General features: G+C 46.7%; 1 protein-coding gene across 1 annotated transcript in view; it reads right to left on the bottom strand.

The window, feature by feature from the left end:
- Positions 1–23,940, bottom strand: part of LOC140426434 (forkhead box protein N2-like) — a 67,037-nt gene that overhangs the window by 30,589 nt on the left and 12,508 nt on the right. Inside the window, exons 2-3 of the mRNA XM_072511228.1 lie at positions 17,524–17,651; positions 1,575–1,639 (exon numbers count right to left, since the gene is read on the bottom strand). Of these exons, the coding sequence (XP_072367329.1) occupies positions 1,575–1,639; positions 17,524–17,651 (193 nt within the window). The remainder of the gene's footprint in view (positions 1–1,574; positions 1,640–17,523; positions 17,652–23,940) is intronic.

The raw sequence follows: 23,940 nt of genomic DNA, 5'->3' as shown, positions 1-23,940 counted from the left end.
TGGTGGAGGGTGTTGGAGACAGCAGTGGCGTTGTGTCGTGCACATCGTCCTTTGCGGTGGCGGTTCGTCTCCACCCATCCACGCTGTGTCACTGTCCTGTATTTCGGTTTCCTGGGTAGGGCTGTCCTAGGTAGGGCTGTTCTGGGTAGTGGTTTCGCGGCTCGGCTGCAAGAGGGGCCTGTGGTTGCCCCCCTCTTTGCTGAGTGGCACACGCCTGTGTCGCCGCACCCGCACAAGACGGGGGCGTCGTCTCCCTATTGCTCCAGGTCTCTTCGTCTCCCGTGGTCGCCCTGGGGCATCCTGCGGGCGTCGCGTGCCAGAGGGTCCGAGTCTCTCCGTTGCCCGTGGTCGCCTTGGGGCATCCTGCGGGCGGTCGGCATCTGCGGGGATGGATGCCTCGACGTTTGCTCCTGTGATACACAATGAAGCATGCATGGTTAGACATGCAGGCGGTGATCAGGTGATATGAGGGAGGGGGGGAATATGGGGAGGGGGGGTAATATGGGGGAGTGGGGATATGAGGACGGGCTGTCGGTGGCTCACTTGCTGGTGGGCCCCCGACCTCTGCATCGGCAACCTCCCGGTCCTCAGGTCCGCCAGCCAGTTCCAGGGCCCTTTCTTCATGTACGGTGAGTGGTCTTTCATCAGCTGGGCCCCCTCCAGTCCTCTCACGATCCCTATTGTTGTGTGCGTGCTTCTCCTATGGAGGGCGGGTGGGTGGCAGGGGTAAAAGACAACAGTGTTCCAGGTATATGAATGCACGCCATCGGTTGCGCGTATAGTGTTAAGGTTAGGGTTGGTTTCACCTGGGGGTGTGCCGCACATTGGGCAGGGAGGGGGGGGGGGGGGGGGGGGGCTCACCCTGGCTGCCCTGATGAGGTCGTTCACCTTCTTGTGGCACTGGATGCCAGTCCGTGGTGTCAGAGCCACAGCGCTGACGGCCTCTGCCGCCTCCCTCCACAGATGCCGGCTGAGGCGTGGGGCGACCCTGCGGCCGTGGATCCCTCTTCTCCTCCACTGCGTCCAGGAGCGCCTCGATGTCGCGGTCCTGGAACTTCGGGGCTGCGCGGCGGGCGGCCATCTTGTCGGGTCTTCCGGGGTGGGGGTGGGCACGTCTTTTGAGCCACCACGCCATGCGGCATCAATGACGCCGCACGGCGTCACCGTCCACGTCGGGTGACGCCATCGCAAATGGCGTCACGCCGCTCCTAGCCCATTCGGGGCCGGAGAATTTGCGTTTGGGGGGGCCTTTTTTGGCGCCGGGTCCAGGACATCGTGCCAGTTTTCGGAGAATCCCGCCCAATGTTTTCAAGCCAAAAGATTAGAAAGATGGAGAGGAAAAGCAAAATCGAATCATTTTCTACTTTCTTTGGGAGAGTCAGAAAAGTCTTATACAGTGGGGAAATGTCAAATTATTTTCATTGATATTTTTAAAATAGAAATGAGTTAACCATTTCATATCACAAATAATCACTACTTTTAAAATAGCCAAGGAATGATTATATTTGTTGTTCACTTCCATTTGCAATCTCTGTTCATCAAAGTATATCTACTTTTTTTCAAAGTGTACTCACCTTTCTGAAGGCAGCCTTGGAGCTGTGGTGATGTTGCTGTGAGGTGATGAGGAGGTGGTGACGCACTGAAAGAAACATCAGTAGATGTATTTTTTTTTTTTAAAAACAGACTTTAAAATAACTCCATCAGTTCTTGATGATGCTGATTCTTACTGTGTTGCAGTTTCAGAAATACTATTGGCCATGTAGCCATTCTTCGTGTATTAATATTGACAAGCTGTTTACTGATGGGGGAGATCAAACTAAGCCCAATTATTTGCTCATCAGACATCCACACACAAGCACACTTTCCAGCAGTAGTCATTGGCTACTGATGAATGGAAGCCCTGGCTGTTTTCCTTGTGATAGTACAGCAACACCAAGTGTAATTGTAGCACCCAGATTGCTTCCTCAGCTAAGATCAACTAAGATCAGTAGAGAAAAAGAACCAAATCTGTCAAATATGTAGGAACAAACTAACCAGATGATCATGATGGCATTCTCTACTTTACCTTCACTTAACTAAGACTGTTTAAACCAAAGTTATCACTAGACAATTACCCTTAGTACCAATATTTTCAGCATTTTTATAAACCATGAGTCTACAACACACCCTTTGTGGTTGCAGTCAAAAAGAACACACATGTCTTCAACGCATTATCAATGTTGTTGGTAAGTACAAACATGTATCAAAGCAGGTCACAGCAAATAAACACCCTGGGAAACATACTTCCCAACAATCAACTATACAGTCTGTCCAGATTTTTCCCCTTCTTCACCCCCCCCCCCCCCCCCCCCCCCCCCCCCCCCGCGACGAGCAGCTCCTCAAACACAGTCACAAACATCCCCCACCTCAAACCCCCCCCTGCTGAGCCCCTTAACCCATACTTTATCTTCTCCAGCCACAGGAAGTCGTACAGATCACCCAACCATGTCTCTACCCCCGGTGGCGATGCCGACCACCACTCCAGCAAAATTCACCGCCGTGCAATCAGAGAGGCGAAGGCCACGACATTGGCCTTCCTCCTGTCCATGAGCTCAGTATTCTCTGAAACCCCAAATATTGCCACCAAAGGGTCCGGGTCCACCTCTTCTTCCACTACCCTGGATAAAATCACGAACACTCCCGCCCAGTATGCCTCACTCCATACTCCCTAATTGATCTCCCCATCCAACTCCGCCTCCCATTTCTCCTTGATCTTCACCACCTCTCACCTCCCTGCTCCCACAGCCACTTGTATATATCCCCAATTCTTCCCTCCCCTTCCACATCCGGAAGCAGCAGTCGCTCCAGCAGGGTGTATCCTGGCAACCTAGGGAACCCCCTCCAGACCTATCGTGCAAAGTCCCTAACCGGCAGATACCTGAACTCACTACCCCATAGCAATTCGATCTCTCCCTTAGCTCCTCCAGACTGGTGAACCCTTCCTCCAAATACAAATTCCTCTGCTTGACCAGCCCCACTTCCCTCCACCTCTTGTATCCACCCCCCTCCGGCTCAAACCCATGATTCTCACACAGCGGCGTTAGCACCGACATTCCTTCCATCCTAAAATGCTCCTCAGTTGATCCCATATCTTCACCGTGGACTGCACCACTGGGCTCCCGGAATACCTACTTGGAGCCATTGGCAATGCTGCCATCACCACAGCCGTTAAACTAGACCCCTTATAAGATTTCTCCTCCATCCTAACCCACTCTCCCCCTTCTCTTTCCCACCACCGCTGCACCTTGTCCACATTTGCTGTCCAATAATAATGAAGCAAGTTCGGCAATGCCAACCCCCCCTGCTGCCTCTGCAGTAGGGTCCTCCCCACCCTCGGCACCTTCAATGCTGTTGGGAAGTAGATAAAAGTTCAGGTTGAGATCACTTGACTTATCCTGTAAAGGCTCACAAGGTAACCCAAGATACTTCATCACATGAAAGTTCCAACACCATGTGTACATTGTACTCATTTCCCATCCCTCTTCCATCCTGAAGCCATTGAGTTACATTATGGTAAGGTTCCAAGCCACTGGCCTTTCTCTGCTGCTTCCTGCAATGGTCATTCTTTACATTTGAATACAAATATGAGCTGAATACTCAGCAACAGCAGATAGAAAAGAATCCGGTAAAAGGTGCAGTGAGAAATTAGACAGCAGATTGGTTGTACAATTAGCCCACCTCTTTACTGGATCTATTTAATTTTTGGTACTTGGGACAAAAATGTAATTATCAGAAAGCAGTCACTAGATTGTGACTGCAGGAAGTGCTGCCATCTCCCAGCTCCTCCAAGACCGAGTTAGGGAACTGGAGCTGGAGTTGGAAGAACTTCGGATCATTCGGGAGGCAGAGGGGGTCATAGATAGCAGCTTCAGGGAATTAGTTACACCAAAGATTGGAGATAGATGGGTAACTGTAAGAGGGACTGGGAAAAAGCAGTCAGTGTAGGGATCCCCTGCGGTCGTTCCCCTGAGAAACAAGTATACCGCTTTGGATACTTGTGGGGGGGGGGGGGGGGGCTTACCAGGGGTAAGCCATGGGGTACGGGCCTCTGGTACGGAGTCTGTCCCTGTTGCTCAGAAGGGAAGGGGGGAGAGGAGCAGAGCATTAGTAATTGGGGACTCGATAGTCAGGGGCACAGATAGGAGATTTTGTGGGAGCGTGAGAGACTCACGTTTGGTATGTTGCCTCCCAGGTGCAAGGGTACGTGATGTCTCAGATCGTGTTTTCCGGGTCCTTAGGGGGGAGGGGGAGCAGCCCCAAGTCGTGGTCCACATTGGCACTAACGACATGGGAAGGGGACAAGGATGTCAGGCAGGCATTCAGGGAGCTAGGATGGCAGCTCAGAACTAGAACAAACAGAGTTGTTATCTCTGGGTTGTTGCCGTGCCACGTGATAGTGAGATGAGGAATAGGGAGAGAGAGCAATTAAACACGTGGCTACAGGGATGGTGCAGGCGGGAGGGATTCAGATTTCTGGATAACTGGGGCACTTTCTGGGGAAGGTGGGACCTCTACAGACAGGATGGTCTCCATCTGAACCTGAGGGGCACAAATATCCTGGGGGGGAGATTTGTTAGTGCTCTTTGGGGGGGGGGGGGGGTTTAAACTAATGCAGCAGGGGCATGGGAACCTGGATTGTAGTTTTAGGATAAGGGAGAATGAGAGTATAGAGGTCAGGAGCACAGATTTGACGTCGCAGGAGGGGGCCAGTGTTCAGGTAGGTGGTTTGAAGTGTGTCTACTTCAATGCCAGGAGTATACGAAATAAGGTAGGGGAACTGGCAGCATGGGTTGGTACCTGGGACTTCGATGTTGTGGCCATTTCGGAGACATGGATAGAGCAGGGACAGGAATGGATGTTGCAGGTTCCGGGGTTTAGGTGTTTTAGTAAGCTCAGAGAAGGAGGCAAAAGAGGGGGAGGTGTGGCGCTGCTAGTCAAGAGCAGTATTACGGTGGCGGAGAGGATGCTAGATGGGGACTCATCTTCCGAGGTAGTATGGGCTGAGGTTAGAAACATGAAAGGAGAGGTCACACTGTTGGGAGTCTTCTATAGGCCTCCAAATAGTTCTAGGGATGTAGAGGAAAGGATGGCGAGGATGATCCTGGATAAGAGCGAAAGTAACAGGGTAGTTATTATGGGAGACTTACACTTTCCAAATATTGACTGGAAAATATAGTTAGAGTACATTAGATGGGTCGTTTTTTTGTACAGTGTGTGCAGGAGGGTTTCCTGACACAATATGTTGACAGGCCAACAAGAGGCGAGGCCACGTTGGATTTGGTTTTGGGTAATGAACCAGGCCAGGTGTTGGATTTGTAGGTAGGAGAGCACTTTGGGGACAGTGACCACAATTCGGTGACGTTTACGTTAATGATGGAAAGGGATAAGTATACACCGCAGGGCAAGAGTTATAGCTGGGGGAAGGGCAATTATGATGCCATTAGACGTGACTTGGGGGGGATAAGGTGGAGAAGTAGGCTGCAAGTGTTGGGCACACTGGATAAGTGGAGTTTGTTCAAGGATCAGCTACTGCGTGTTCTTGATAAGTATGTACCGGTCAGGCAGGGAGGAAGGCGTCGAGCGAGGGAACCGTGGTTTACCAAAGAAGTGGAATCTCTTGTTAAGAGGAAGAAGGAGGCCTATGTGAAGATGAGGTGTGAAGTTTCAGTTGGGGCGATGGATAGTTACAAGGTAGCGAGGAAGGATCTAAAGAGAGAGCTAAGACGAGCAAGGAGGGGACATGAGAAGTATTTGGCAGGTAGGATCAAGGAAAACCCAAAAGCTTTCTATAGGTATGTCAGGAATAAGCGGATGACTAGGGAAAGAGTAGGACCAGTCAAGGACAGGGATGGGAAGTTGTGTGTGGAGTCTGAAGAGATAGGCGAGATACTAAATGAGTATTTTTCGTCAGTATTCACTCAGGAAAAAGATAATGTTGTGGAGGAGAATGCTGAGACCCAGGCTAATAGAATAGATGGCATTGAGGTACGTAGGGAAGAGGTGTTGGCAATTCTGGACAGGCTGAAAATCGATAAGTCCCCGGGTCCTGATGGGATTTATCCTAGGATTCTCTGGGAGGCCAGGGAAGAGATTGCTGGACCTTTGGCTTTGATTTTTATGTCATCATTGGCTACAGGAATAGTGCCAGAGGACTGGAGGATAGCAAATGTGGTCCCTTTGTTCAAAAAGGGGAGCAGAGACAACCCCGGCAACTATAGACCGGTGAGCCTCACGCCTGTAGTGAGTAAAGTCTTGGAGGGGATTATAAGAGACAAGATTTATAATCATCTAGATAGGAATAATATGATCAGGGATAGTCAGCGTGGCTTTGTGAAGGGTAGGTCATGCCTCACAAACCTTATCGCGTTCTTTGAGAAGGTGACTGAACAGGTAGACGAGGGTAGAGCAGTTGATGTGGTGTATATGGATTTCAGCAAAGCGTTTGATAAGGTTCCCCACGGTAGGCTATTGCAGAAAATACGGAGGCTGGGGATTGAGGGTGATTTAGAGATGTGGATCAGAAATTGGCTAGCTGAAAGAAGACAGAGGGTGGTGGTTGATGGGAAATGTTCAGAATGGAGTTCAGTCACAAGTGGAGTACCACAAGGATCTGTTCTGGGGCCGTTGCTGTTTGTCATTTTTATCAATGACCTAGAGGAAGGCGCAGAAGGGTGGGTGAGTAAATTTGCAGACGATACTAAAGTCGGTGGTGTTGTCAATAGTGTGGAAGGATGTAGCAGGTTACAGAGGGACATAGATAAGCTGCAGAGCTGGGCTGAGAGGTGGCAAATGGAGTTTAATGTAGAGAAGTGTGAGGTGATTCACTTTGGAAGGAATAACAGGAATGCGGAATATTTGGCTAATGGTAAAGTTCTTGGAAGTGTGGATGAGCAGAGGGATCTAGGTGTCCATGTACATAGATCCCTGAAAGTTGCCACCCAGGTTGATAGGGTTGTGAAGAAGGCCTATGGAGTGTTGGCCTTTATTGGTAGAGGGATTGAGTTCCGGAGTCGGGAGGTCATGTTGCAGCTGTACAGAACTCTGGTACGGCCGCATTTGGAGTATTGCGTACAGTTCTGGTCACCGCATTATAGGAAGGACGTGGAGGCTTTGGAGCGGGTGCAGAGGAGATTTACCAGGATGTTGCCTGGTATGGAGGGAAAATCTTATGAGGAAAGGCTGATGGACTTGAGGTTGTTTTCGTTGGAGAGAAGAAGGTTAAGAGGAGACTTAATAGAGGTATACAAAATGATCAGGGGGTTGGATAGGGTGGACAGTGAGAGCCTTCTCCCGCGGATGGAAATGGCTGGCACGAGGGGACATAGCTTTAAACTGAGGGGTAATAGATATAGGACAGAGGTCAGAGGTAGGTTCTGTACGCAAAGAGTAGTGAGGCTGTGGAATGCCCTACCTGCTACAGTAGTGAACTCGCCAACATTGAGGGCATTTAAAAGTTTATTGGATAAACATATGGATGATAATGGCATAGTGTAGGTTAGATGGCTTTTGTTTCGGTGCAACATCGTGGGCCGAAGGGCCTGTACTGCGCTGCATCGTTCTATGTTCTATGTTCTATTGTCTTTCAAAAAAAAGCTCATAAAGCAGTCAGATTATTTTCCAAAAAACTCCTTTCAGTTATAAAGTTTGTTTACAGCTTCCTGTTGTTACCATCTGTATAATCCCATTGTGTTGTTCCAAATAAGTACGGCCAAAAGACTTGTTGGATTTGTTATCACAGTACCAGGTCACACCGATACGGAATTATAACAAAATATTCACGAGGTTTTACAAAAGAACCTCTACTCATATTATACAAGGATTACCATAGCTAGATTACCAACAATTCACTTGGTTACAGCAATGTCTAATACAACTGCATATATATTAATTTTTTTCAGCCAACAAACTAAAACAAAAATTAAATAAAACACTCAACTGCCCCTAAGTATCTTTGGTCCTTTATTAGTTAGGACTTTTCTATAACATGCTATGCACCAAGACAAGGAGCTGTAATCCAGCAACAGTATTTAACCACATCCATTGCATTTATATAGTATTTGTTGTGCAATGAGAAACATCATTGCTCTGGAAAGTACTTTGAGGATAGTGGCAGAATATTGAGGGGAGAAAAGATAGAGGGTTTATGGCAGGGAAAAGGTCACAAAAATAGTTGGTAGAGGCTATTAAAGGCAGAGGAAGGATATAGCAAGGTGAGATACTATGGAAGGGAGTTCGGGGGGGGGGGGGGGGGGGGGAGAACTGTGGCTAAATGAGTGGTCACGGATGATGGGACAAAGGGAGCAAGGACCAACAAGTAGGCAATTGCCAGAAGACCGAAGGATACACAGGGAATGTTGGGGCTGGTACAGATCAAACACAGGAGGGACTTGTGTTTGAATTGCAGTTACACAGCATGGTGTTGCCATTTTGGCCAGTGTGGTCTTAATTGTTGTGGGTTGGGCAAAAAAGGAACAAATTGGAAGACCTTAAACAGGGGACAAAAACACATAAGAAACTTGAGAAAGTTGGCAAGTTTTAAAAAAAATTTAGAGTACCCAATTCAGTTTTTTTTCCCAATTAAGGGGCAGTTTAGCGTGGCCAATCCACCTAACGTGCACATCTTTGGGTTGTGGGGGTGAGATCCACGCAGACAGGGAGAGAATGTGCAAACTCCACACGGGCAGTGATCCGGGGCCGGGATCGAACCCGGGTCCTCAGCGCTGTGAGGCAGCAGTGCTAGCCACTGCCCCACCATGACGCCTGAAAGTTGGCAAGTTAATGATGGGCTAGTTAAAAGGTAAAAATAATTGTCTGCGGAATATGAGATTTTGAAAAATGAGGACTAAGCTAGAAGATACAGTGTTAAAGATGATTGAACGGAAGTTAGATGATCTGTCCTCACTAGTAAAGAAAAAGACAGTATTGTTTGTTTCTAAACTTCTTGGTCACTGCTCTAGACTCCAGCACTTCCTTTATTTGAGACAAGCATGTCTGACTTGCCAAAACTCAGCTGGGTGAATGGCATGTTGCACCTTCCATGTAAACTCTGTAAATCCACAATCATAAAATCATAGAATGGTAACAACGCAGAAGGAGGACATCCAGCAGTCTTAGTCTGTGCTGGCTTTCTGCAGGATTAATCGAACTAGCCCCTCTCCCCTGCTTTCTCAGTGACCCTGATTTTTTTTTACACTTCATAGAATTTACAGTGCAGAAGGAGGCCATTCGGCCCATCGAGTCTGCACCGGCTCTTGGAAAGAGCACCCTACCCAAGGACAACACTTACACCCTATCCCCATAACCCAGTAACCCCACCCAACACTAAGGGCAATTTTGGACACTAAGGGCAATTTTGGACACTAAGGGCAATTTATCATGGCCAATCCACCTAACCTGCACATCTTTGGACTGTGGGAGGAAACCGGAGCACCCGGAGAAAACCCACGCACACACGGGGAGGATGTGCAGACCCCGCACAGACAGTGACCCAAGCCGGAATTGAACCTGGGATCCTGGAGCTGTGAAGCAATTGTGCTATCCACAATGCTACCGTGCTGCCCCTCAACCACATACTTAATTGCCCTTTTGAAAGCGTCAATTTAATCTGCCACCACCATCTTTACAGGCAATGCATTCCAGATTGTGACCACTTGCTGCATGCACAATTACCTCAGTGTCCTCTGACTCTCAATCCTTCTGCCAATGGGACAGTTTCTCTCTATCTTCTTTGTCTGGACGCCATAATTTTGAACACCAATATAAAATCTGTTCTCAGCCACGGGCGGCAAGGTGGCACAATGGTTAGCACTGCTGCCTCACAGCTCCAGGGTCCAAGATTCAATTCCGGCCTCAGGTTACTGTCTGTGTGGAGTTTGCACTTTCTCCCCATGTCTGCGTGGGTTTCCTCCGGGTGCTCCGGTTTCCTCCCACTGTCCAAAGAAGTGCAGGTTAGGTGGATTGGCCATGCTAAATTGTCCTTGGTGTTCAAAAGGTTAGGTGGGATTACTGGGATAAGGTGGAGGTGTAGGCTTAAGTAGGGTGCTCTTGGGGCAGCATGTGGCGCAGTGGTTAGCACTGGGACTGTGGCGCTGAGGACCCGGGTTTGAATCCCTGCCCTGGGTCACTGTCCGTGTGAAGTTTGCACATTCCCCCAAGGGGGTTTCACCCCCACAACCCAATGATATGCTTGTTAGGTGGATTAGCCACGCTAAATTGCCCCTTAATTGGAAAAGAAAAATAATTGGCTACTCTAAATTTATTTTTAAAAAGGGCACTTTTCCAAGGGCCAGTGCAGACTTGATAGGCCGAATGGCCTCCTTCTGCACTGTAGATTCTATGATCTCTCCTAGAAGGAGAACAGCTTCTCCAATCTACCAACACAATTGAAGTCTCTCACCTATGGAGCCATTCTAGTAAAACTTTTCTGCACCTTCTAGAAGGCCTTCATATCTTTCATAAAATGCAGTACCCAGAATTGATCACAATACTCCAATATTACCTAGCACAGAATTGTACCATACAGAGCTAGAACATCACGGGTTCAATTGCCAGTCTGGCGCGGCTAGCTTATCTTAACCAGGCAGCAACAGGGGCACTTGATACCTGCATACCTGGACTGGTAAGAGGGAGCTGCAAACGCAACTCAGGAAAAGGCAGTGTACTTGGAGCAGGAAGAGAAAATTGTAAAATAAAATAGTTTAGCAAGATGCTGGGCTTGAAACAGTTAAGACTATTTAAGAATCCCTTAAGCAACATGTCAAAACAGGAAATAGTGATGCAATACAATCACCATAGCAATCTTTGCATAGCCAGCATTCTTTCTAACCAATCCTATTACCTCTCCTGAAAAACTTTAGACCATGTTTTAAAGTTAGTCATTCATCCTACACATTAAAAAAATTATTATATATAGACTATATTTTAAAGTATGTTCCCAGCCATTGTTGGGAGAACAGCCATGCAACCTATTCTTAGATCACTTGCTTTTCTGGATCAATTATCAGGAAGTGTATCACTGCAGCAAGGACCGTCTATCCGTGCCATTTTATCTCTTACTGAAGTAGTGCCCTTCACATTATACAGTATTGCCTTAGGTGAGACTGGGGTCCGAATACATGGAAATAATTGTCTGTCTATTATTTAATGAAAATTAGATTAACACACAGTTTGCAATGAAGTATTCCCTCATCTGACATTTTCCCCTACTCTCTTTGTGGTTGCTGGCAAGTAATCGCTGCTGGGATAATGTTCCAAGGACAATGAGAGTCCTCCAACATAAGCGGCTGTTCTAGATACATGAGCATAGGCAATTCTCTTTGACAAGCTATTTTATCATGAGAGAACAATGCAACTTAGACCAACAGGCCCTCGGCCAATGTCCACAAACCCACATTCTCCAGCAGGGGTCATTAGATAATTATCAGGATCAGGAACACAGACTCCCTCAGCCAGGCCAATACTAAAGCTCATGAACACACCACAACTTGTGAGCCAGCTGATATTGGACCACTGTTTCTTGCTCAATAAATCTGTACTACAGCAAGTCATCAAGAATTATAGAAAGTTAATAAAATGAAAAGAACTCCTTTTGAAGTGATCTGCAATCAAAATAGGTTTCTGTTCATCTACCCCCTCTCCCACCCATGAATAACTAAACCAGTCAGTTATCTACAATCCCATCTCCTGAATTTTGTATCCGGGCTGTGGCGAGAATACATGCAACAACAAATCTTGAATTCTGAGAAGTTGTGTTTGAGTGAATCGTTGTCTGGGCCTCATATTTCCATATGCAGCAGAAGAACACTGACCTTTGAACCACACCCATCTGCCACATTCCTGATGCTGTGCACATCAAACAGCATAACTATATGACCCGATAATGAACAGTAGACCTTTTAATGGAAATGCCCTGTCCTCCACCGGGTGAAATAAATTCCCACAATTCCCATATTTGGAGGTTACAGTCAATGAGTCAGTCTTTCAGATAAGAGGTGGAGAAATATGATTATTCCAGTATGCCATACATATGATTAGTCACCAAGCAACCTGACATAATATACACAACTTTCCGCCAAACTGTTCCCATAGTAACATGACAACTGGCTCATTTGATTCCTGTATCTTGATGAAGTGAAATCAATCACTGCCTTAAAACGCCTTACTGCTCTTTCACATTAGTTAAGCTACACAAATATGGAACAGGAGGGAGGGCACATTTAAGTTTTCTCCTCACTCAAGGGGCCAATGAGCAAATTTTGGAAAGATATGGTTTGGCACAACATTAAACAGGAGGTATGAAAAGAAACCTTTTGCTCAGCAAAAAAATCTTGTCAAAGCAATAAATTGATAATTTTAAAAAGATCTAAATAAAGATGACTATTAGCACGAGAGAGTGAGTGTGTCATGTGCCGGGCTTACTCCCAGACTCGGGGTTTGTGTTGATATTCTGGGGCGAGGGTGAATGAGAACACAAAGACTGTGCGTGTCTCCCTCTCTCGCACACGCAGTGTGTCTCTCTTTCCCGCACATGCAGTTATGACATGCCTGGGCTGGTGTGGTCAATTCCAGCCCCACTAGACCCAGAGTCACAACACAATTTAAATTAATAAATATTTCTCAGATAAACACATAAGGTCTTTGGTCCTTAGCTGAGGAAGAGTTGAGAGAGGGCATGGAGGAGGGGTTGTGGTGTGATGTGCTCCGGAAGTGAATGCCTCAACTTTGTGCAAGGTTGGGGCTGATACAGCTGAATGTGGTGTATGGGGCACACCTCACAAACGCGAGGATGAGCCGACTCTTTGAGGGCGTAGAAGATGTTTGTGAACATTGTGGGGGGGAAAAAGAGCAGCACGGTAGCATTGTGGATAGCACAATTGCTTCACAGCTCCAGGGTCCCAGGTTCGATTCCAGCTTGGGTCACTGTCTGTGCGGAGTCTGCACATCCTCCCAGTGTGTGCGTGGGTTTCCTCCGGGTGCTCCGGTTTCCTCCCACAGTCCAAAGATGTGCAGGTTAGGTGGACTGGCCATGATAAATTGCCCTTAGTGTCCAAAATTGCCCTTAGTGTTGGGTGGGGTTACTGGGTTATGGGGATAGAGAGAGGGTGGAGGTGTTGACCTTGAGTAGGGTGCTTTTTCCAAGAGCCGGTGCAGACTCGATGGGCTGAATGGCCTCCTTCCGCACTGTAAATTCTATGATAACCACGTTCATATGTTTTGGTCCTGTCCAAAGCTGGAGGGGAGGGGTATTGGAGGGAGGTGTTCAGGGTAATTTCGAAGGTGGTACATGCGAGGCTTGAGCCGGGTCCTCTGGAGGCCATATTCGGGGTATCGGATCGGTCGGGGTTGGAAGCGGGTGCGGAGGCAGATGTTTTAGCCTTCGCCTCGCTGATCGACCGAAGGCAGATCCTGTTAAGCTGGAGGTCAGTTTCTCCACCCTGTGCCCTGGTGTGGCGGGGGGGGGGGGGGGGGGGGGGGGGTCTGTTGGAGTATTTAAGACTTGAGAAGGTGAAGTTTGAGTTGAGGGGAAGGATGGAAGGGTTCTACAATTCATGTGCTTTGCTTATTATGCACTTTCAAGAATTGGATGACATCGAACATGAGGGGGGGTTTGGACTATGTAGATTGTTGATGACTATGTATGGGTAGATGGTGGATTCCAGATTCCTTTTTGTTGATGTTTGTATTTAAAATGTTGGGGTTGTTTGGGATGAAGGGATTGTTGACCAGGGATTTGACATTGTATTTGTTACTGTTTATTGTTTGTTGGTGGGATTAAATTCGGATGAAAATGTGAAAAATAAAAATATTTTAAAAAAAGATTATTAATAATAACTATAATTAAATATGCAAAAAATACAACAGGTTAACTATTATCCAATTCCTAACACCCCCCATCCCAAAGTAAACTCGTTCCACGCTCTACGCGCGCACAAAACACAGAGGGGAGAAGAGGGGGTAAAATAAGTAAGGGGGTAAAATAAGTAAAAGATAAAGAGTCTCTTTCCAGTCTGGAATGGTTTTCACTGAAGATTCATTCAGGTCTCTGTAGTTTCAGAAATACAGTAGCTTTTCTGGGGAAAACAGGAGTGAGAGAGCGAGAGCAGGTCCTTTTCTTCGAGTGTCCAACCAAGGGTAACATCCTGATTTACTTTCATGCTATTAAAGCAGGTTACTTCATAGTGGGTTCAAGTTCTAGATCACATAAATGAGCTCACTTCTTAGAGCATTACATTTGTAGAAATAATGCATATAATTTGATGTTTCCCCTTCCTATTGCTGTGGAAGTCTACGCTAAAAATATTTTTTAAATCCCATAAATTAAGGACAAGACGTACGAGCAGAAGTAGGCAACTTGGCCCATTGAGCTTGCTCCGCCATTCAATGAGATAATGGCTGATCTGATGTAATCCTCAACTTAATTTTTCCACCGTACCCCCATAATCCTCGATTCCCTTACTGATTTAAAATCTAGCTATCTTAGCCTTGAATATATTTACAGCCCTGTGCAGTAAAAAATTCCACAAATCAGGGTGGCACGGTAGCATAGTGGGTAGCACTGTTGCTTCACAGCTCCAGGGTCCCAGGTTCGATTCCCAGCTTGGGTCACAGTCTATGCGGAGTCTGCACGTTCCCCCCATGTCTGCGTGGGTTTCCTCCGGGTGCTCCAGTTTCCTTCCACAATCCAAAGATGTGCAGGTTAGATGAATTGGCCATGATAAATTGCCCTTCCAAAATTGTTAGGTGGGGTTACTGGGATAGGGTGGACGCGTGGGCTTAAGTAGGGGGCTCTTTCCAAGTGCCGGTGCAGACTTAATGGACCAAATGGCCTGCACTGTAAAATCTTATGATTCTATGAAATTCACTACCCTCTGAGAGAAGAAAAATTCCTCCTTATTTCTGTCTTAAATGAGCTACCCCTTATTCTGAGATTATGCCCTCTGGCCCTAGACTCTCCCACAAGAGGAAACATCCTCTCAGCATCTACCCTGCCAAGCCCTCCGAGAACCCTATATGTCTCAAAAAGGTCACCTTATTCTTCTAAACTCCAATGAGTACAGGCCAAATCTACTCAACCTCTATTGGCTGTAAACCTGAAATGGCAGAGACTTAGAACAAATATTGTGTGTCCAGCATCACAGTGGAAGGTACAATTACATACCAAAAATAGAAGGTAACAAAGGGTTTCATAAGTGTGAGGAATGTAAGGTAATTAACATTTGCAAAGGAAATGTTTCGGAGAAACCCAAGGGATTGAAAGGGATCCTCAGGACCAGATGGCCTTCATCCTCTAAAAAGTGATTGCTGCAGAGACAGTGGATGCACTGGTTACAATTTTCCAAAATTTTCTTCGATTCTCGAATAGTCCTGTCAGATTAGAAGTTATTAAATGTAACACCACAATTCAAGAAAGCAGGGAGTGAGAACGCAGGATACCGCAGTCAAGGTAGCCCGACATCAGTCATCAAGAAAATGCTGGATTCTATTTAAGAAGTCTTTACAGTACACTCAGAAAATTATAGTATGATCATGCAAAGTCAGTACTGCTTTGCAGAAGGGATCATGTTTGACAACTTTATTAGAGTTCTTTTGAGGATGTTACTAAGTATAGTGGATGTGGGGAATTAATGGATGTAATGTACATGAGTTTCCTAAAGGCATTCGATGAGGTGACGCACAGGAGACCAATAAGCAAGACAATTGCATGTGGAGTGGGAGGGGTTGATATATTAGCATGGATAAAAGGTTGGTTAACAGACAGGAAGCAGAGAGGAGGGATAAAGAGGGCATTGGCAAGCTGTAACTAATGGAGCAGTGCATGGATTGGTACGGGAGTTGAAATTACTTATAGCCAGGTTGATGACTCAGACAAACAGACCTAGAATAACACATCTTTTTTCAAATATAATTCTTTCACGGATGTGGGTATCACTGGCTAGGCCATCATTTTTATTTCCCACCGCTACTTGACCTGGACTTTCAGAAGGTGGCGACTGTAGTCCATGCGATATAGATACACCCACAACACATTTAGGAGGGAGTTCTGGGATTTTGACCCAGCGATAGTAAAGGAACAGTGATATAGTTCAAAGTCAGGGTGGTGTGTGGCTTGGAGGGGAACATGCAGGTGGTGATATTTCCAGACACTTTCTACCTTTGATCTTCTAGATGATAGAAGTCACGGGTTTGGAAGGTGGTGTCAAAAGAGCCTTGGTTAGTTGCTGCACTGCATCTTGTAGATGGTGCACACAGCTGCCAACTTGCATCGGTGGTGAAGGGAGAGAATGTTGAAGTTAGTAGATGGGAGTGTCAATCAAGGGGGCTTTGTCCTGGATGGTGTTGAAGTTTGTGTGTTGTTGGCACTGCACTCATGAAAATGAAATGAAATGAAAATCGCTTATTGTCACAAGCAGGCTTCAATGAAGTTACTGTGAAAAGCCCCTAGTTGCCACATTCCGGCACCTGTTCGGGGAGGCTGGTACGGGAATTGAACCGTGCTGCTGGCCTGCCTTGGTCTGCTTTAAAAGCCAGCGATTTAGCCCAGTGAGCTTGTTATAACCTGCCTACTTACCATTGGCTGGGGACTAATGACAATCCCACAATCCTGTGGGAGTATGAGCTTCCCCAATGAGGGGACGGAGAAACCATTAGTAAACTCCAAGTATAAATAAAGCTGGCCAGTTTGCAACCAGCAGGAAGGAGTGTGCAGCAAGGGAAGTTGCTGCTGCTGAATATATATATATATATATATATATATATATATATGTTATTGTAAATAAATGTTATTACTTTGTATCCTTAAAACTCGTGCTGGATTCTTCGTGGCCCTCACAAAAGAGCTAAAACAGGCAGGTGGAGAGTATTCCACCACATTCCTGACTTGTGCCTTGTAAATGCTGGACAGGCTTTAGGGAGTCAGGAGGCGGTTACTCACCACAGGATTCCTAGCCTCTGACCTGCTTTGTAGCCACAGTATTTATATGGCTGGTTCAGTTCAGCCAAGAGCAGATGGTTGGTTTCTCTCTTGTTGGAGACAATCTTAGCCTGGTTGTCTAGAGCATGGAAAGGGGTAGACGATTTAGAACGGAGATCTTCTCACTCCAACAATGGTGAATCTTTGGAATTTTCTACCCCAGCAGACTGTGAATGTGTTGAGTATATTTAGGTATCACAGGATTTCAGTATCAGGCAGGAATATAAATCAATTATGGTCTACTACTGCTCCTATTTCTTATGTTCTTAAACCACTGCACCAATTGAAATAAGATAACTTGGTACAAATCAGTTAGCAGCTTCTGGACAATCCAGAAATCCCCATTTCAAAAGATATTCAACTCAAGATCTTCTTGCCGTATATAATTCAATTGGGAGTCCCCTTACGTTGAGACACAAGCTGCATTTTTGTAGAAAAGCATGATCCAAGACTTGGCAGATTGTATGTTCTCCTGTGAAAAAAGTAGAGAAAGCTGATGAGAATTATGTGCTTACCTTGGAGGCGAGGCTGGAGGTGTACAGAAGACCTGTGTGGTTGAATAATATGGAGTCTTCATTAGGGCTTGAATGAGGTTTGGCCTGTACTGTGGGTCCACGCACCACAGTGAGCCCTTCCCAACAGTCTGTCAGAGAGAAATCGCAAATAGCAAAATCTTCCTTCATACCATAAAATAGATTAGCAATACACCAGCTAATACTTCATAACTTACATCAACAACAAAACAATGACCTTGTGGTTTAACGGAGGTGCCTAGTTGGCATTGAGCTCAGTCACTCTTCCACAGCATATCTTGGCCGGGTTTCTCCCCTACCCGGCGGGGGGTCCCAGCGGGATGGAGTGGCGTGAACCACTCCGGCGTCGGGCCGCCCCAAAGGTGCGGATAGGAGCCAAGCCCTCACCTTGAGGGGCTAGGTCCGCGCCAGAGTGGTTGGCGCGCCGCTGGACGGCGGGAAAGGCCTTTGGCAACACGCTAGTCAGGGCCGAAGGGACTGCGCCGTGCGGCGGAAGTCTGCGCCGGGGGGGGGGGGGGTCACTTCCACATCGGCCTTCGCGGAGGCTGTGGCCGAGGCGGAAGGAAAAGAGTGCCCCCATGGCACAGGCCCACCCGCGGATCGGTGGGCCCCGATCGCGGGCCAGGCCAGCATGGGGGCACCCCCCCGGGGCCAGATCGCCCCGCGTGCCCCCCCAGGATCCAGCCCACGCTGCCAGTCCCGTCGGTAAGGTAGGTGGTTTGATTCACGTCGGTGGGACTGGCATGACAGCAGCGGGACTTAGGCCCATTGCGGGCCGGAGAGGGCGCTGACCAGCGCGGCTCCCGCCCCCGCCGAATTTTCGGTGCCGGAGCGAGATTCACGCCGCTCCCTGACGATTCTCCGATCCGGCGGGGGGGTTCGGAGAATCCCGCCCCTTATTCTTCAGCTTTTAGTCTTGTTTATTTCCTTGCCAATGCCAGTTTCTTCTTTCCATTACTCCTCTTCTGAGGTACCATTATCACACAAACATGACAACGTACACATTTTCATCCATTTAACAAGCTCAAAGTGGCTGCAATTATTCATAATAATCTTTTGAGTAACTAAATGTGATCATGGAATTTTCCCACTAAAAAATCTAGGATTGGAGATTCTTTTACATGCATACGTCTTTAAATGCTATGTAGTGTTTGAGACTTTGTTCCCTAACTTTATAGCACAGTATTGAGGTACGGCAAGTATACAGTGCAGAAACAGGCCATTAGTCTAAATGGTGTATGCTGGCTTTGTGCTTCTCATGAGCCTCCTCCCATCTACTTCATCTAATCCTATTAGAATATCATTCTATTCCCTTTCCCCTCATGTACTTATTTAGCTTACTCCTTAAATTCATCTATGTTACTTGCTATTCCTTGGGGTTAATACATTTCACATTATAGCCACTTACTGGATAAAATAAGTTCCTCCCGAGTTCCTTTTTGGATTAAAAAAAAAAATCACAGGCATGGGCATCGCTGGTTAGACCAGCATTTATTGTTCATCCCTGATTGTGTGAGAAGGTGGCAGCGATCTACCTTCTTGAGCCGTTGCAGTCCATGCAGTGTAGGTACACCCACGGTGCTGTTTGGGAATTCTAGGATTTTGAGCCGGCAACAGTGGAGGAACAGAAAAATAGTTCCAAGCCAGGATGGTGTATGGCTTGGAGAGGAACTTGCAGGTGGTGGTGATGCTCCCATGAATCTGCTGCCCTTGCTCATCTTGATTGTAGAGGTTGCGAGTTTGGAAAGTGCTGTCAAAGAAGCCTTGGTGAGTTGCTGCAGTGCATCTTGTAGATGGTACTGTTGCCATTGTGCATTGGGGACAGAGGCTGTGGATATTGAAAATGGTGGATGGGGTGCCAATCAAGTGAGCTACTTTGTCCAAGATGGTGTTGAGCTCAGAGTGTTGTTGGAACTGTACTCATCCAAACACATGGAGAGTATTGTATCACACGCCTAACTTGTGGATAGTGGACAGGCTTTGGGGTGAAAATCATTAGGTGCCTGCGATTCTTCTGACATTATTTCCTTTTCTAATACATCAGCTTTAGCTAAGTGGCTAAATCCCAGCATCAACTTTAACATAGTTTCAAACCTGTCTCACCTTTGGCGCTGCCCCACCCTTGCATAGAACAAATGAACATCTGTGATCATAGAATCCTAGTGCAGAAGGAGGCCATTCGGCATATCAAGTCTGCACCATCCCTTGGAAAGAGCACCCTACCTAGGCCCATGCCCTGACCTTATCCCTGTAACCCACCTAACCTTTTGGACACCAAGGGGCAATTTAGCATTGTCATGAGAATGTCGCTTTAAGAAATATTTGGCTGCTCATATTACTGCAGCGATGTCAGAGAGTGGGTGGAGCTGGGCTGTCTCGGCTTTTTACTTTTGTTTTTGAGCAGGCTGCAGGGTGTGGTTTAGTTTCGTTTTCAGAGCTGGATAGCTGCAGTCACAGTCAGAAGGTGTATGAATTTCTCTCTGTAATCGAAGGACTGTAAATCAATCCTGGTGATTTAAACTCATAACAGTAGTGACTTTAACCTGATGTGTTTCTGTTTAAAGGTTTGTTAAGTCTTCTGGGTGTTGAAAGGACAGCTTACAGATTACTTAGTGTTGTATTCTTTCAGGGGTGTATTTAGTTTACTGGTTGCTGAGATGTTCACGGTTTGTTTTAGAAAGGTTAACTTGAGTTCATAGAATAAACATGGTTTTGCTGTTTTAAAAAATACTTGTCCATTTCTGAAGTATCACACTTGTAGAGTGGGCCCTGTGTTCCCCATACCACAATCTATTAAAAGTTGTGGGTCAGGTGAACTCCATGATACACTTTGGGGTTCTCTAAACCCTGGCCCATAACAGCATGGGCAATCCACCTAACCTGCACATCTTTGGAATGTGAGAGGAAACCGGAGCATCCTGGAGGAAACCCACACTACACGGGGAGAAAGTGCAAACTTCACACAGTCACCAGAGGTCGGAATTGAACCCCGGTTCCTGGCGCTGTGAGGCAGAGGTGCTAACCGATGTGCTCCTGAGCCTCCAATTATGGGTGACTTTAATCTGCATATAGATTTGGCGAGTCAAATTAGTCACAGTACAATAGAGGAGGAATTTCTGGAGTATATATGGGATGTTTCTCTGGACCAAAATGTTGAGGAGCCAACAAGGGAACAGGCCATCTTGGACTGGGTATTGTGCAATGAGAAAAGATTATTTGGCAATCTAGTTGAGAGAACCTTTGGGAATGAATGACCATAATATGATATCAAGGAGGATAGTGCGGTAGTTGATTCTGAGACCAGAGCCCTGAATCTCAATAAAAGGTAATTATGATGGTATGAGTTGGCCATGATGGATTGGGAAACATTGCTGAAAGGAAGGACAGTGGACAGGCATTCGAAGAACGATTAGGTGAACTCCAAAAAGCTGTTTGTTCCTATTTGGCATAAGAGTGGATAGGGAACCATAACCAAACCATGGCTCACAAGGGAAATTAAAGATAGTAGATTCAAAGAAGAGGCATAAAATTGGCAGGGAAAAGCAATAAACCCGAGGATTGGGAACAGTTTAAAATTCAGCAAAGGCGGACAAAGGGATTGATTAAGATGGGGAAAATACAGCATGAAAATAAGCTAGCAGTGAATATAAAAACTGACAGTGAAAATTTCTATCGGTATATAAAGAGAAAGTTTGTCAAAATGAATGTAGGCCCCTTACAGTCAGAAATGGGGAAGTTCAAAATGGGGAACAAAGAAATGGCTGAGGAACTAAATTCGTATTTTGCTTCTGTCTTCACAAAGGAAGACATGAATAATGTACTGGAAGTTCTGAGAAACAGTTTTAGTGAGGAGCTGAAAGAAATCAGTATTAGTAGAGAAATGGTTTTGGAGAATTTAATGGGATTAAAGGCAGATAAATCTCTAGGGCCTGATAAACTTTATTCCAGAATATTTAAGGAAGTGTCCCTAAAAATAGTAGATTCATTAGTGGTCATTTTCCAAAATTCTTTGGACTCTGGAATGGTTCCTACAGATTGGAGGGTAGCTAATGTAAGTCCACTATTCAAAAAGGGAGGTAGAGTGAAAACAGGGAATATATACTAGTGAATCGGTAGGAGGGCAGTTGCAAGTCCATTATCAAGGATTTCATAGCACATCATTTGGAAAGCAGTGGTATAATCAGACAAAGACAGCATGGATTTGCGAAAGGGAAATCATGCTTGACAAATCTACTGTAATTCTTTGAAGATGTAACTAATAGATTTGATTTATTATCATCACATGTATTAGTATACAGTGAAAAGTATTGTTTCTTGCATGCTATACATACAACGCATACTAGAGAACAGTACGAAGTCTTACAACACCAGGTTAAAGTCCAACAGGTTTGTTTCGATGTCACTAGCTTTCGGAGCGCTGCTCCTTCCTCAGGTGAATGAAGAGGTCTGTTCCAGAAACACATATATAGACAAATTCAAAGATGCCAAACAATGCTAGGAATGCGACCATTAGCAGGTGATTAAATCCTTACAGATCCAGAGATGCCAGATTCATCAGTCGCATTCACAAGACAGCCCCGAATGTCACCCAAGCACAACGCAATGCCATCCGCGCTCTCAAGATCAACCGCAGCATCGTCATCAAACCAGCAGACAAGGGGGGGGGGGCACTGTTGTACTGAACAGAACGGACTACTGCAAAGAAGTATACCGACAACTGAACAACCAAGAACACTACAAACAGTTACCCGCAGATCCGACCAAGGAACACATCCGCCAACTTAACAGACTGATCAAGACCTTGGATCCAGATCTTCAGAGCACCCTACGTGTTCTCATCCCACGTACTCCCCGCATTGGAGATCTCTACTGCCTCCCGAAAATACAGAAGGCCAACACACCAGGCCACCCTATCGTTTCAGGCAATGGGACCCTGTGTGAGAACCTCTCTGGCTACATCGAGGGCATCTTGAAACCCATCGTACAAGGTACACCCAGCTTCTGTCGCGACACGACGGACTTCCTACAGAAACTCAGCACCCATGGACCAGTTGAACCAGGAACATTCCCCGTCACAATGGACGTCTCGGCACTCTACACCAGCATCCCCCATGATGACGGCATTGCTGCAACAGCCTCAGTACTCAACACCGACAACTGCCAATCTCCAGACGCAATTCTGCAACTCATCCGCTTCATTCTGGATCACAACGTCTTCACCTTAGACAACAAGTTCTTCATCCAGACACACGGAACAGCCATGGGGACCAAATTTGCACCCCAATACGCCAACATCTTCATGCACAAGTTTGAACAAGACCTACTCACTGAACAGGACCTTCAACCGACGTTATACACCAGATACATCAATGACATTTTTTTCCTTTGGACCCACGGCGAAGAATCACTGAAACAACTACACGATGACATTAATAACTTCCATCCAACCATCAGACTCACCATGGACTACTCTCCCAAATCGGTCGCATTCTTGGACACACTCGTCTCCATCAAGGACGGTCACCTCAGCACTTCGCTTTACCGCAAACCCACAGATAACCTCATGATGCTCCACTTCTCCAGCTTCCACCCTAAACACATTAAAGAAGCCATCCCCTATGGACAAGCGCTCCGTATACACAGGATCTGCTCAGACGAGGAGGAGCGTAACAGACATCTACAGACGTTGAAAGATGCCCTCGTACGAACAGGATATGGCACTCGACTCATCGAGCGACAGTTCCAACGCGCCACAGCGAAAAACCGCACCGACCTCCTCAGAAGACAAACATGGGACACAACCGACAGAATACCCCGGAGCGGAGAAACTACGTCATCTTCTTCACAGCCTTCAACACGTCATTGATGATGATGAACATCTTGCCAAGGTCATCCCCACACCCCCACTACTTGCCTTCAAACAACCGCGCAACCTCAAACGAACCATTGTTTGCAGCAAACTACCCAGTCTTCAGAACAGTGACCACGACACCACACAACCCTGTCATGGCAATCTCTGCAAGATGTGCCAGATCATCGACATGGATACCACTATTACACGTGAGAACACCACCCACCAGGTACGCGGTACATACTCGTGCGACTCGGCCAACGTTGTCTACCTCATACGCTGCAGGAAAGGATGTGCCGAAGCTTGGTACATTGGCGAGACCATGCAGACGCTGCGACAACGAATGAACGGACATCGCGCAACAATCACCAGGCAGGAATGTTCCCTTCCAGTCGGGGAACACTTCAGCAGTCAAGGGCATTCAGCCTCTGATGTCCGGGTAAGCGTTCTCCAAGGCGGCCTTCAGGACCCGCGACAACGCAGAATCGCCGAGCAGAAACCTATAGCCAGGTTCCGCACACATGAGTGCGGCCTCAACTGGGACCTGG

Source organism: Scyliorhinus torazame, chromosome 1 (assembly GCF_047496885.1).
Source record: "Scyliorhinus torazame isolate Kashiwa2021f chromosome 1, sScyTor2.1, whole genome shotgun sequence".
In the NCBI taxonomy this organism is placed as follows: Eukaryota; Metazoa; Chordata; class Chondrichthyes; order Carcharhiniformes; family Scyliorhinidae; genus Scyliorhinus; species Scyliorhinus torazame.
The sequence above is the reverse complement of the archived record's forward strand: the minus strand, read 5'-3'. Positions and strand labels throughout refer to the sequence as shown.